The following is an 11,236-nucleotide window of genomic DNA, read 5'->3' on the forward strand; positions in this document are numbered from 1 at the left end:
TCGGCGCCATCAACCAGGGCCCAGTACAGACTTGGACGAGTTGATTGGTGTGGGGAGCCATCCTCCAGACTGTGAGCCGTCCATGGTGTTGCATCTCGCATCGCCCAAGAGGCTCTAGAGGTGATTGGGAAAGCGCTGCAGATCCAGGGATCGCAAGAATCGCCCCTCTTTGCCTTGCCAGTATGGGCTGGAATGGCCTTCCCATCCCGGCGCCTGGGGATTTGCAAACCCCTGGTCTTGCCATCTCTGTCGTGCTTTTCCTTCCTCCTCCGCCTTCGAAGCGACGCAAGCAGACGAGCGATGAGAAGGTGATGCATCGGCTTGTCGAGGACCTGTGGCAGACCAACCAAGCTCTCCACGTCCCTGTCAAAGCTCGTGACAGTGAGACACTGCTAACCGCATTCCCACCAGCATCTGAGACCTACCAGACTGGTTGGTTCTGTCTCTCTCTCTCTCTCGGTTTGCCCCCAGAAACAAAGCTTTTCAGGGGACCTTGTGCAAAGGTAGTAGAGCAGAGACCGTGACGCGCGAAAGAAGGCTGAGCGCCGGGGTGAACCTTAAATCCTGGGGAGACTGGCGGAGTGGATAGCAGCCGTACGTTCGACAGGCGTAGGACTACAGTTTGGTCCATCGTCTGGACCTCCGTGAGGAGCCAAGGGGGATGCTTAGAATACAGACAGAGAGAGACCTTCCGTTGGCTGTCATTTCGTCCATTCAGTTCCTGCCTAGTACCATCTCGTTGGCTTACTTGCTGTGGCACTAACAGGGCAGGCAGGCATTTTGCTGCTCTTGCCCCGCAAGCTGACATCTTATCGGACAGAATGCCCCGCATCCACAAGCCCCTCCATCTGTAGCAACAGCAGGCAGTGACGATGATGATGCGAGGAGTCAACATTGACATCATCCGCCCATGAGCATTACGTGAAGCCTCAGCCAGCCATTGCTGTCAACACTGTAGACGTTACCAAAGAAGAAGCCAATCATCGTTTTCCTTGGGCAGTAGTTTCGGCCTTCCCATCATTCATTGCGTACGAGCAAATCGCAGTCAACCGCCCGCCATGTGCCAGGATTACGATCATGGCGATAGCTCAGAGGCGGCCACCGCGGCCCCGGGCCACGATGCAGCACCTTTCCCGTGGCAAGTTGGTGTCTACGATGCTCATTGTCATCCCACAGATATAATGGCTTCTCTCGAGCGCATACAGCACATGCAAGCTGCTGCACTGACCGTCATGGCTACGCGTTCGCAGGACCAAGCCCTCCTTGTCGATCTCGCCGCATCGCCGTTGGCCATTCGCGACCCGGAGAGCCTCGGCAGTGTCCTAGGGGCCAGAAGCCCCAGGAACACCGGTCGAGTGATCCCCTCCTTCGGCTGGCACCCCTGGTTCTCCCACCAGCTTTATGATGACTCGGTCCCTGAGGGTGAGCGAACCTACAATCCCGGCGGCAGCAGCTCCGAAACGGACCTCCGGGAGGCAAAGCACGAACACTATGCCGCCGTCCTCTCTCCGTCACCTGCGCCTACGGATACGGCTTTCCTCGACTCGCTGCCCACGCCGACACCGCTGTCTGCCTACATCGCCACAACTGAGGCCCGGTTGAAGGACAACCCCCTCGCCCTGGTGGGTGAGATCGGCCTCGACAAGGCCTTCCGCCTGCCGCAGGCTTTTGACGACGAGACGCGCGCCGCACGAGACTCGGCACTGACGCCGGGCGGACGTGAGGGTCGCATGCTCAGCCCCCAGCACGTGAGGATGAACCACCAAACAGTTGTCTTGAAGGCGCAGCTCGCCCTCGCAGGGTCTCTGGGGAGGGCCGTCAGTGTACATGGGGTGCAGGCGCACGGGGTGCTGCATGACACGTTGGCGGCGAGCTGGAAGGGGCATGAGAAGGAGGTGCTGAGTCGGCGGCAGAAGCGGAGGATTGCTGAGGGCGCTGAAGACTTCTCTTCGTCTTCTGACGAGGACGAGGACGGGGACGAGGACGAGGACGAAGGAAGCAGCGATGTGAAGGAGACGAAGAAGAAGAAAAAGAAGAAGAACGGAGATGCCGGTGGAAAGCCGTTCCCGCCGAGGATATGCTTGCACTCGTTCTCAGGGCCAGCGCAGGTGATGCGACAGTACCTGCACGCAGCGATCCCGGCGCGCATCTTCTTTTCATTCTCGTGGGCTGTCAATCTGGGGACGGGGGACTTAGATAAACTGTGTGAGGTTGTCAAGCTCTGCCCCGATGACCAAATACTTGTGGAGAGCGACTTGCACATGGCAGGCGATGAGATGGACGATATGCTCCAGGCCATGTACCGCAAGGTGTGTGAGATCAAGGGGTGGGATTTGGAGGAAGGGGTGAAGCGGATAGGGGAAAACTACAAGGAGTTCATCATTGGCTAACTTCATCCCATCCATATCGCGTAGCGGAGGGAGGAGTTGTTGAAGAGCTCAGCGTGCAGCGTCGCATTCGGGGTTGAAGCGTGGTACTCAAGTAGCCCATTACACAGGTGTGTGTTCGTCAACAGCAGCAAATCTCAATGATGGGCGGCATAGCAGAAACATGCCAACCTGGTGCTGTCACGCAAGCGGCTAAAAGTCTCGTTCCGTGCTCCATGACCAGCTGATCTAGGTAGGGAGCTTATGCGCCGTCATCGACGCCTCGAGTCATGCTGATGGTCAAGTGTTTTGGATGTTAATGTGGCTGTTGCTCTCAGTGCACGGCCACTACTTGACTTGGCGACGGGAGAAAAGTCCTGTGGGGTTGATTGGGTTGATGCTGCCTTCCAGCTACAGTCACTTGGAGGAAAAGAAGGAACGATTGACTTGTTCAGAAGAAAGTCCACGGTCAAAACACCACCAACAGCCAGCACCATCAACATCTTGAGTCCATCAGTCAGCGTCTAGATGGCGACGAAAAATCCCACCCAGGTCACCATGACGAGGGGGCCAGGGACCAAAATCCCCTTCACAGCCACTGTGGACGGCTGCTAACAGCGTATGGCTCCAGCCTAGTAGATCGCGCGCTTCTTCCGACAAGTACCGGCCCTGGTTTTCGGCATCCTCTCTTCAGTTTAGGTCGGGTCCAGCTCCATCCAGCTTGCAGCTCGCAGCTCAATCGAGCCTCCCAGGTTTAGTCCCCCAGTCCCATCCCAAATGCAGCACATTTTCGTCACTGGTCTCCATTTCAATCTCTATCGGCAGTGCCCCTCTCAGGCTGTTCCTCCTCCTTTTTACCCATTATTCCCACATACTTTCCTGCATCTGCCACAATCGCCAGTTTATTCCCAGGGCGAGCTTCCCCAGCCAGCCAGCCAAGCCGGCACCCACAGTGCACGAGCCCACGACGAGCATCTCGTGTTTATTCCCGGCGGCCTCAACCAGCTTGTCATACTCATTCGGACCGCTCAGCCCTACGACAATCCTGCACGGCGGCCCAGCAAAAGCACGGCGTGGCATCCCGGTCAGCGATTTCGGCGGACAGGAGGCCGACCATTGGAGGGGCCGCAAGCCGATCATCACGAAGCGCGGCGACCACGAGCCGCCGGATGTCGTGGTCAAAGTTTGCAGAACCACACGCCAATGGCATCGTCACTCACGAACGGTCAGCCGCAACAGCAGCAGCAGCTGGCTGCTGTGAACGTCTACCCATCACCAGCCTCGACTTTTGGCGGACGGCCACAGGCGTCGCCACACGAGCAGCAGCAGCAGCAGCACCGCGCGACTGAGCTGAAGCGCGAGCAAGAGGCCGTTCCTGCATATGGCCATGAGTCCCTCGTCGCCAGCCCGGAGGACCAGGCGAGCCCTGACGGACCGGCGAAAAAGAAGCAGAAGCGTAACAAGCCAACGCTGAGCTGTCGCGAATGCGTTGACAGAAAGACAAAGGTACGACTTGGTTTGCCGATCTACGTCCGATGAAGTGAGCGCGGCTTGAGTTGTGGTGAGCTCGCCATGTGCGCTCTGTTGACTCATTGCCGTCTCATTCCAAATTTGGCCCAATTCACGTCGCGCGCACCGAGACTGACCGTCGCAGTGCGATAGAGGCCGGCCCCATTGCCTGGCCTGCATCAAACGACAGACCGAGTGCAAATATGATGCTGTTGCGGATCTCCTCGAGTAAGATGCTCAGCAGGTTCGACGGCATTCTACTGGCCATACTGACCGAGCACAGAGAAACAACGCGCACTGCCGCCAATGGGCGCCGCATGACGAAGCCTCCTAAAAAACGAAGTTCGGACGGAAGCCCTTCTGTCATTCCGAATGTCGCCGATCGCGGCGCCATTGATGGTCGCAGTTTTGCCTCCCGCGGCCTCACCAACTCGAGCACGCTCCTCTCCAATGTGCCCTACTCCCTACCGACGGCGAGCAATGTTTTTGGCATCGGGTCTGAGCACCCTTTTGCCAACTACTGGACGTTCGAGGGCGGTTTGCCAGAGGTCATTGGTGTGCTGCCAGACAAATTTCAAGCAGATATTCTGCTGACCAAATATTTTGACGTTGTCGATCCCGTCTATCCCATGATCCACCGTCAGACCTTCTACGCAGACTATGAGCACTTCTGGAGCCTGCCCTTAGAAGAGCGAAACCAGTCAGACCCTGCCTTCATCGGCCTCATCTTCACCATGCTCGCTCTCGGCACACAATTTGTGGAGTCACCCAACACAAGCAAAGAGGCTGCTAAACAAACGGCCGAGTTCTACGCCTCTGCCAGCAATCAGGCGCTGCGCATCTTCTCCTACCTCAGCACTGCATCTATGCGGTCTGTCCAGGCCATGGTCCTCGTCACATATTTCCTCATTAATGATAATCATGCGTCCGACGGATGGGCGTTCTCGGGCATCCTGGTGCGCCAGGCGTATGCCATGGGTCTTCATCGCGATCCCAATATAGTCACCCCTCATGCCTCTCTGTTTGAGAAACAACAGCGTCGTAAGCTGTGGCAGGCTGTCCTACTTCAGGATACTTTTCTCACTGTTCTTCTGTCCTTACCTCCTTCGGCGACTCACACCGACGTCTCCGTCGAGGATCTTTCCGACGACGGCTCCGCCATCGCCAACAGTGATCCCACCGACATTGCCTACATTCGCGGCTCGTGGACGTTGGCAAACCTCGTCCAGGAAACAATATGCTCGCCACGCTCCCTCGACCTCCCCATCTGTGCTACAGCCCGCCACAAGTCTAAGCTCATCGCCGACTTTCGTGCCGTGTACCGCTCTTTTCCCGACGTGTTCCGAAGCTGGGACGGCGAGTCGCTCTCAGCCCTTGCACGCACGAACCGTCGTGTGGTGCGTCAGACCCTCTTCTTGACGAGCAACTACCATCACAACCTGATGCTCGTTCATGCGTCGGAAAGCGCCGACGTGCCGGCGAACGTGCGCGGGACGCTCGAGGCAGCGCACGACGCTATCGGCAGCTTTTTCCTCCTGTTCTCACTGTTCGAGCTCGAGGCAAGGGTGTGGTGGGTTTTTAATCACAGGGCGTTCTTGGAGGCGCTGTGCATCGGAAGCGTCATTCGAGAGGCGGCGAAACAGCCGGGCGGTACGGAGCTCGTGGTGCGAGACCCGCTGTTTGTGAGGGCGAGAGCAGATATCCGTGAGTGCCCTTCGCCTGGATGCATCTGATGGTCAAACTAACAAGTGCGAGGGCGGATGATAGAAATCATGAGGATTATGGGCGATGGCGAGCAGGGGTCCGATGTCGCAAGGACGAGGGTGGTCGTGTTGGAGGAGTTCTTGTAACTGGCATGAGCTGACTTGGCATGGGGGCTGCGGTCTAAGAGAAGTCGAGTCGACGTCGTTCCTATCATGGCTTTTTCGGTAGAGAATAAAGCAGCACGGGAGATTTGAGCATGTACAAACGTCTGCATCCGATTTGACAAGACTGTGTGACGGGCAGTGCTTTCCACATATGTCCCGCAGCCAGTAAGCTCAAGACATTGAATCCATCTATCCCATCCAAGACATGATTCTTCTGAGAAGAAGTCTGCGGTGCTTCTCAAGATAAGTCCTGGTTTACTTGTTTGTTGCAGCTTGGTGACGGAGCAGCAGCATTTCTGTCGCACTACTGGATCTTTGAGTGGCCCTATGGACAGTTCAGTGAGCCTTCGTCACCAGTCGACTAGAGAGTTCAAATTATTGTTCTGGGACACATGCCAGCATGGCCTGGAGGACGAATGCACCGTCCTTGAGACGGCTAGATAAGGCTTGCTGATACAGTCCGTGCTCTTCAACCATAGCTGACCAGTTCTCACATTATTCAGAAGGCTGGTTGAAGACAGAATAACTGAAACATTTGGCATTCACCTGCCAACACTGATCGTCATCCGTTATATTCATTCTGATGCAGTGTTCTTGTTGTTCCAAACGGCCCTGCTACCCAATATCAAATGGTATCCAACGCCAAACGCCCTCCCAATTCCTTCTTGCGTGCAAGCACTTTACAAGGTCTGCCAGAAATAGTTGGCATAGAAAAACTTGCTGAACTTCTTGTCCATGTTGACCACATGCACATCCCCCTTGCGGTCATTCCGCACCACGGCTCTAGAGAAGACCTCTCCGCCACCGCCCTCCTTCTCGTCCCGCTCAATCTCAATGCCGAGGCCGCGGTACACGCTCAGTCGCAGCAACACCTCGTCCTCCAGGGGGTCGCGCGCGCGCCTCCTGCGCGCCTCCTCGTCCGCGGCGCCGTCGACGCCCTGAACCTCGAGCTCCTGTAGACGCGCGGCGAGGTCGGCGGCCTGGGCGGCGAGGCGCTCTGCTTCGACCTCGGCGTCTGAGGCGGCCTTCGCGGTGCGGAACTTTTGCGTGTCGAGGGATGCGATTTCGGAGGCGTGGGCCGCAGAGGAGTGCGAGGCTGTCAGGTCGTTGTGTTGGGAGGTCATGGTGTTGAGGGTGCGGGAGAGCTCTGGCGTGCCGTGTCAGTTTCGCGTTCGTAATAGGGGGAGAGGGGGTAGATGGGGACGACGCACTTTTGAGGGCATTTTCGGCTTCGCGGGCGCGCAGGTCGCGGGCCTGTTGGAGGGTGGAGAGGGACTCATTGATGCGGGCGCATGCTTGTTTATCAGGCTGGATGTGAAAGTTGTCAATGGTGTGGTGGAGAAGCGTTGCGGGGTCCTCGGCGAGAAGCTTTTTCGCGGTCGACGTGTGGTGAACGCCTGAGAGCGTTGAGGGCTGTGTCGGTCTCGATGAAGGGCAAGGTCGATGCACTCACGATAATAGGGTGAGGATGTCACGGTCGCGCTCGGGGGGTGTTTATGTGAGAGTGCATGCACCGTCCCGCTGTCCCAATATGGTAGGTTCTAAATAAAGCTATATCACCGGGACGACGTGGGGGGGGGGGGTTCTTATCGCGTGGCTAATCATTTCTTCGTAGGCCGCCTGCTCGTCGTCATTGTGGCGTGGCCCCCATGTCTACATCCAGCTTCAGCCACGTTTGCTCTCGCCGCGGCATCTTTGCATCGCCAACTTCCTGTTTGCCAGACTGACTTTGCTTGTCCTCCTAACGATTGCTCTCTCTCACACCTCGCTGAGAACATAAATACCCTGAAAACTTTGACATCCAACCTCGGACCTCTTGGAAAGCCCTCAAAATGGTCTCCGAGCTACCCTGTAGGTGCCCTCGCCCCATCACATGCAACGTCCCACTGACCAGTTCGTAGATGCCCTCGATGCCGAGTCGTGAGTCCGAAGCGATATCTCCCTTCTAAGATCAGTCTAACAACAAGCAGGCCTCTCAAGGCATCCGAGCTTCAGGTTCTCCGCGCCCAGTACGAGAAAGAAGGCGACATGGTCGGAGTGCAGACCAAATTCAACTACGCCTGGGTATGGCTGTCTTCCTCAGGCCGCACGCACTTCCAGATCATAGTCACTGACCACACGCAGGGCCTGGTGAAATCCGACTCCCGCAACGACCAGCAACTCGGCGTGCGCCTCCTCTCCGAAATCTTCCGCGTGTCCCCCGAGCGCCGCCGCGAGTGCCTTTACTACCTGGCTCTGGGCAACTACAAGCTCGGCAACTATGGCGAGGCGAGACGATACAACGATCTTCTCCTGGAGAAGGAGCCGGCGAATCTGCAGGCGTCCAACCTGCGGCAGCTGGTGGACGACAAGGTAGCCAAGGAGGGCCTAATGGGCGTGGCGATCGTCAGTGGTGTCGCTGTGGCGGCAGGTGTAGTGGGGGCCTTCTTGATGCGGAATGTGCGCAAGAGGTAGAGCGGCTTGAAAAGTATCGCTGCTGTTTGGTTCTGTGGTTTGGAGAGGGGGCAAAGTCATCGTGTACGATGAAAGGGACTGTGGGTGTATATAACCACCCGGAGGATGCTGGGTCATGGCGGCGCAATCTGTATTTCTAAGAGACTGTAGGAGGTGGATACAACAACGCTCAAGCTTACATTACCACGTCCCTCTCCCTGCAACATCTCGTTGATCTGCCTATCACCTCTCACGCAGCGATCTATGGCCCGAAAGTTTTGGGCAACTGAAGACAGTAAATGTGCATCGAAGAGCAGAGGGATACAACGAGTACAAATTGGAACGGACGTAAACATTTGCCCGATCCTTTAAATGTTTGCGAAGGGCACTCCAGTCATCGGATGTATTAAAGCGATTTTGAAGACTCGATGAGGTGTCCAAGGCCTTGCACTGACACAGCGCGCGCTGATGTTGATGACGATCACCCCCCTATGCCGATGAACACTCCTATGGGCGACTGCCTGTTGCCTAGAGTGGAAGATAAAGATGCGAGCCCTTGTCTCAGCAAGGCCAGGGAGCGAGGCCGTATTCAAAGATGCTGCTGGAAAAAACGCTAAGTGGTTTCCGAACAGCATCTCTGTGCCTGAGGGTCCATGGTGAATCGTGTGGAATGCCACAGACATGGTCGAAGCTAGCGGTGCCCCACCAGAGAAGCAGGTGCCCAGCGTCCAGGACCTGACCCCAACGTCACTTGCTCAACCTGCTCCACTCGACGGCTCTGCCACATCATATTGCACCAGGGTACAACGCGAGCGCCCACGAGCTCCTACGGTCGCCGGTACCATCGGCGATTGTTCATCGAACACACCCTCCGTCTTCCTACAACATCCTGCGGCGCATGCCACCTACGAGGCCTATCCCTCATCTGCCGACCGTTTCGTTCAACGAGTATTGTGTCAGGCTTGTCTATCACCTGCTCCAACACTGAGTTCGCCGTGGTTGCCTGCCTTGGGTAACTATCTACCTGATCAACCTCAAGTTGGATGATTCACCAATCCGGGTACGTGGAACATCAGTCGCTTTCGCCAATGCCCTCCTTGTCTCTACGGGACAACGAGGGCGGCCAGGGTGCTATTACGAGATCTCTTAATAGGAACCACTTTGCCAAATAGTCTTGTCTGATGCTGTCTCGCTTCTGGGTACTGACATTCAGCCAGATATCCCCCACGGCTCAATTTACATTCCATGCACCAGTGACAGCACACAGCCTCGTCATTTGGCTTGCTGACGACCAAAGCCCGCAAATCGATTAGTCCAGGCGCCCTCCGACCTAGTCATACCTTCACCGAGCTAGCACAAGCCAGTCCTCTGTTTCAGCGTCAGACTTCCAGCCAATTCGTCTTCACGAACTCTTTACCCCGCCGCCAAATATCTGCTCGATCCAACCTTCACGGTCCCCCTGTGTATGAAGTCAGACCCTTTCCGACACATACGCTCGATACGCCTTCGAGCTTCATCAGTCTGGCGTTCCGAGCGCTTCGAACTGCTGGCCTTCTTGCCGGCCTTGGTCTGACAGCTCTCGCTGCCTACCAGCGCAATCAAGAAGAGGCCAACATGAACTTCCAAGATGGGAGTAGGGCTCGGGGCGATAGAGAAGCCGGCCTGAATCGCGAAGTCGTCTACTGCCATGCGTGCGAACACGAATGGGAAAAGGATACGCTTCATGGACTCGTGTGCCCGCGGTGCGAAAGCGAAGCAACAGAAATCGTTTGTTCGCCCCAACACAGCGTCGGGTGACCATATATGTTGACAAACTCCATAGATTTCCCAAGAGAACGATCCTCGCGACTTCCACGATGCCCCATCGCCTCTCTCCTCCGGCGACGGTCCCCGTGGGCCCCGCAGGGCAGACTCCGACTCCGACCCCGACGAAGCTGATATTGAGGAACACTTACACCAAGGCCCCCATGGATTCAATGTACATCGATCCACATGGGGTCATCCTCACGGAGATGAACAAGGTGGGCGCCAGCCGCCTGATCCCGCCAATGGGGACCAGGTGATAGGCCGCTTCCTCGAGCTCCTGAGCACATTTGGAAACGGGGCACAAGGCGGGCCAGACTCTGACCATGACCATCCGCAAAGGCATCCCCAACCATTTGGCAGCAGTCCGTTTGGCGGTTCTGGAAATGTGCGGACGTTTACTACTAGGCGAGGCAACGGTTTCACAAGCTTCACAATCGCTACCGGACCGATCCATGTCCAAGGCGGTGGTCGGGCTCGAGCTTTTGGACGTCCTTCCGAAGAGCAGGGGCAGGGGCAGGGCAATGATGATTTTCAGTCGTAAGTCCAGCTTTCCCAAGATTGACATCGTGAGCTCATTACGAGATGATGCGGAACATTGGCCTGATGGTGAATCCAGAGTTTTCAGCAACATTCTCACGGGCGCCGGTCCACCACAACAGCCGCACGGTGAAGACATGCCTGGACAAGGCTCACGGCCCCGCGCCGCTGGTACCCAGAACCTTGCTGCGAGTCTGCATCAGATCTTGAACATGCTGGCACCAGGAAATGGTCAATTTGGTGATGCGGTCTACACACAAGAAGCTCTCGACCGGATCATTTCCAACATGATGGAGACGAACCCGCAGTCAAACGCCGCGCCGCCAGCCTCTGAGGACGCCATCGGCAAATTGCAACGCAAGGCAGTGGATGACGACATGCTGGGCCCCGAAGGCACGGCCGAGTGTACCATTTGCATCGATGAGCTGAAGAAGGGCGAGGAAGTGGTATACTTACCTTGCAAGCACTGGTTCCACGACACGTGCGTTGTGATGTGGCTCAAGGAGCACAACACTTGTCCCATTTGTCGAACACCGATCGAGGAGAGGACCGAAAGTGCGAGCGATGGTCAGCAAGGTGATGGAGGGGAAGGGAGCGGCAGACCGGCACCCGGACCATCGAATTCAGCGCCACCCGGTGGTGGACAACCTCCCCCGTTTTTCGGATTCGGCATGCCAAGTCCCCACGGTGATGGCGCTCCTCCCCCCAACAGCACAG

At 56.7% G+C, this 11,236-nt stretch overlaps 5 protein-coding genes across 5 annotated transcripts in view; 4 read left to right on the forward strand and 1 right to left on the reverse strand.

The window, feature by feature from the left end:
- Positions 1–1,058: 1,058 nt before the first annotated feature.
- VDBG_01252 (Cut9-interacting protein scn1) lies at positions 1,059–2,390 on the forward strand (the record flags this gene model as incomplete). The annotated part of the gene is made up of 1 exon (XM_003009523.1): positions 1,059–2,390. One exon carries the CDS (start codon positions 1,059–1,061, stop codon positions 2,388–2,390), a length of 1,332 nt encoding a protein of 443 aa, XP_003009569.1.
- Positions 2,391–3,569: 1,179 nt separating this feature from the next.
- On the forward strand, positions 3,570–5,725 carry VDBG_01253 (Zn(II)2Cys6 transcription factor; the record flags this gene model as incomplete). Its single annotated transcript, XM_003009524.1, has 4 exons — positions 3,570–3,872; positions 4,021–4,103; positions 4,159–5,579; positions 5,643–5,725. The coding sequence occupies 4 exons, from the start codon at positions 3,570–3,572 to the stop codon at positions 5,723–5,725; spliced, it is 1,890 nt and encodes a 629-aa protein (XP_003009570.1).
- Positions 5,726–6,423: 698 nt separating this feature from the next.
- Positions 6,424–6,867, reverse strand: VDBG_01254 (conserved hypothetical protein; the record flags this gene model as incomplete). Its single annotated transcript, XM_003009525.1, has 1 exon — positions 6,424–6,867. The coding sequence occupies one exon, from the start codon at positions 6,865–6,867 to the stop codon at positions 6,424–6,426; it is 444 nt and encodes a 147-aa protein (XP_003009571.1).
- A 708-nt stretch (positions 6,868–7,575) lies between these two features.
- On the forward strand, positions 7,576–8,197 carry VDBG_01255 (mitochondrial fission 1 protein; the record flags this gene model as incomplete). The annotated part of the gene is made up of 3 exons (XM_003009526.1): positions 7,576–7,594; positions 7,645–7,663; positions 7,714–8,197. 3 exons carry the CDS (start codon positions 7,576–7,578, stop codon positions 8,195–8,197), a joined length of 522 nt encoding a protein of 173 aa, XP_003009572.1.
- Positions 8,198–8,857: 660 nt separating this feature from the next.
- Positions 8,858–11,236, forward strand: part of VDBG_01256 (conserved hypothetical protein) — a gene marked incomplete at both ends in the record, with an annotated part of 3,367 nt that continues 988 nt past the window's right edge. Inside the window, 5 exons of the mRNA XM_003009527.1 lie at positions 8,858–9,124; positions 9,216–9,236; positions 9,437–9,907; positions 9,999–10,519; positions 10,599–11,206. Of these exons, the coding sequence (XP_003009573.1) occupies positions 8,858–9,124; positions 9,216–9,236; positions 9,437–9,907; positions 9,999–10,519; positions 10,599–11,206 (1,888 nt within the window). The remainder of the gene's footprint in view (positions 9,125–9,215; positions 9,237–9,436; positions 9,908–9,998; positions 10,520–10,598; positions 11,207–11,236) is intronic.

The sequence above is a fragment of the Verticillium alfalfae genome, genomic scaffold (genome assembly GCF_000150825.1).
Source record: "Verticillium alfalfae VaMs.102 supercont1.1 genomic scaffold, whole genome shotgun sequence".
Lineage (NCBI taxonomy): Eukaryota > Fungi > Ascomycota > Sordariomycetes > Glomerellales > Plectosphaerellaceae > Verticillium > Verticillium alfalfae.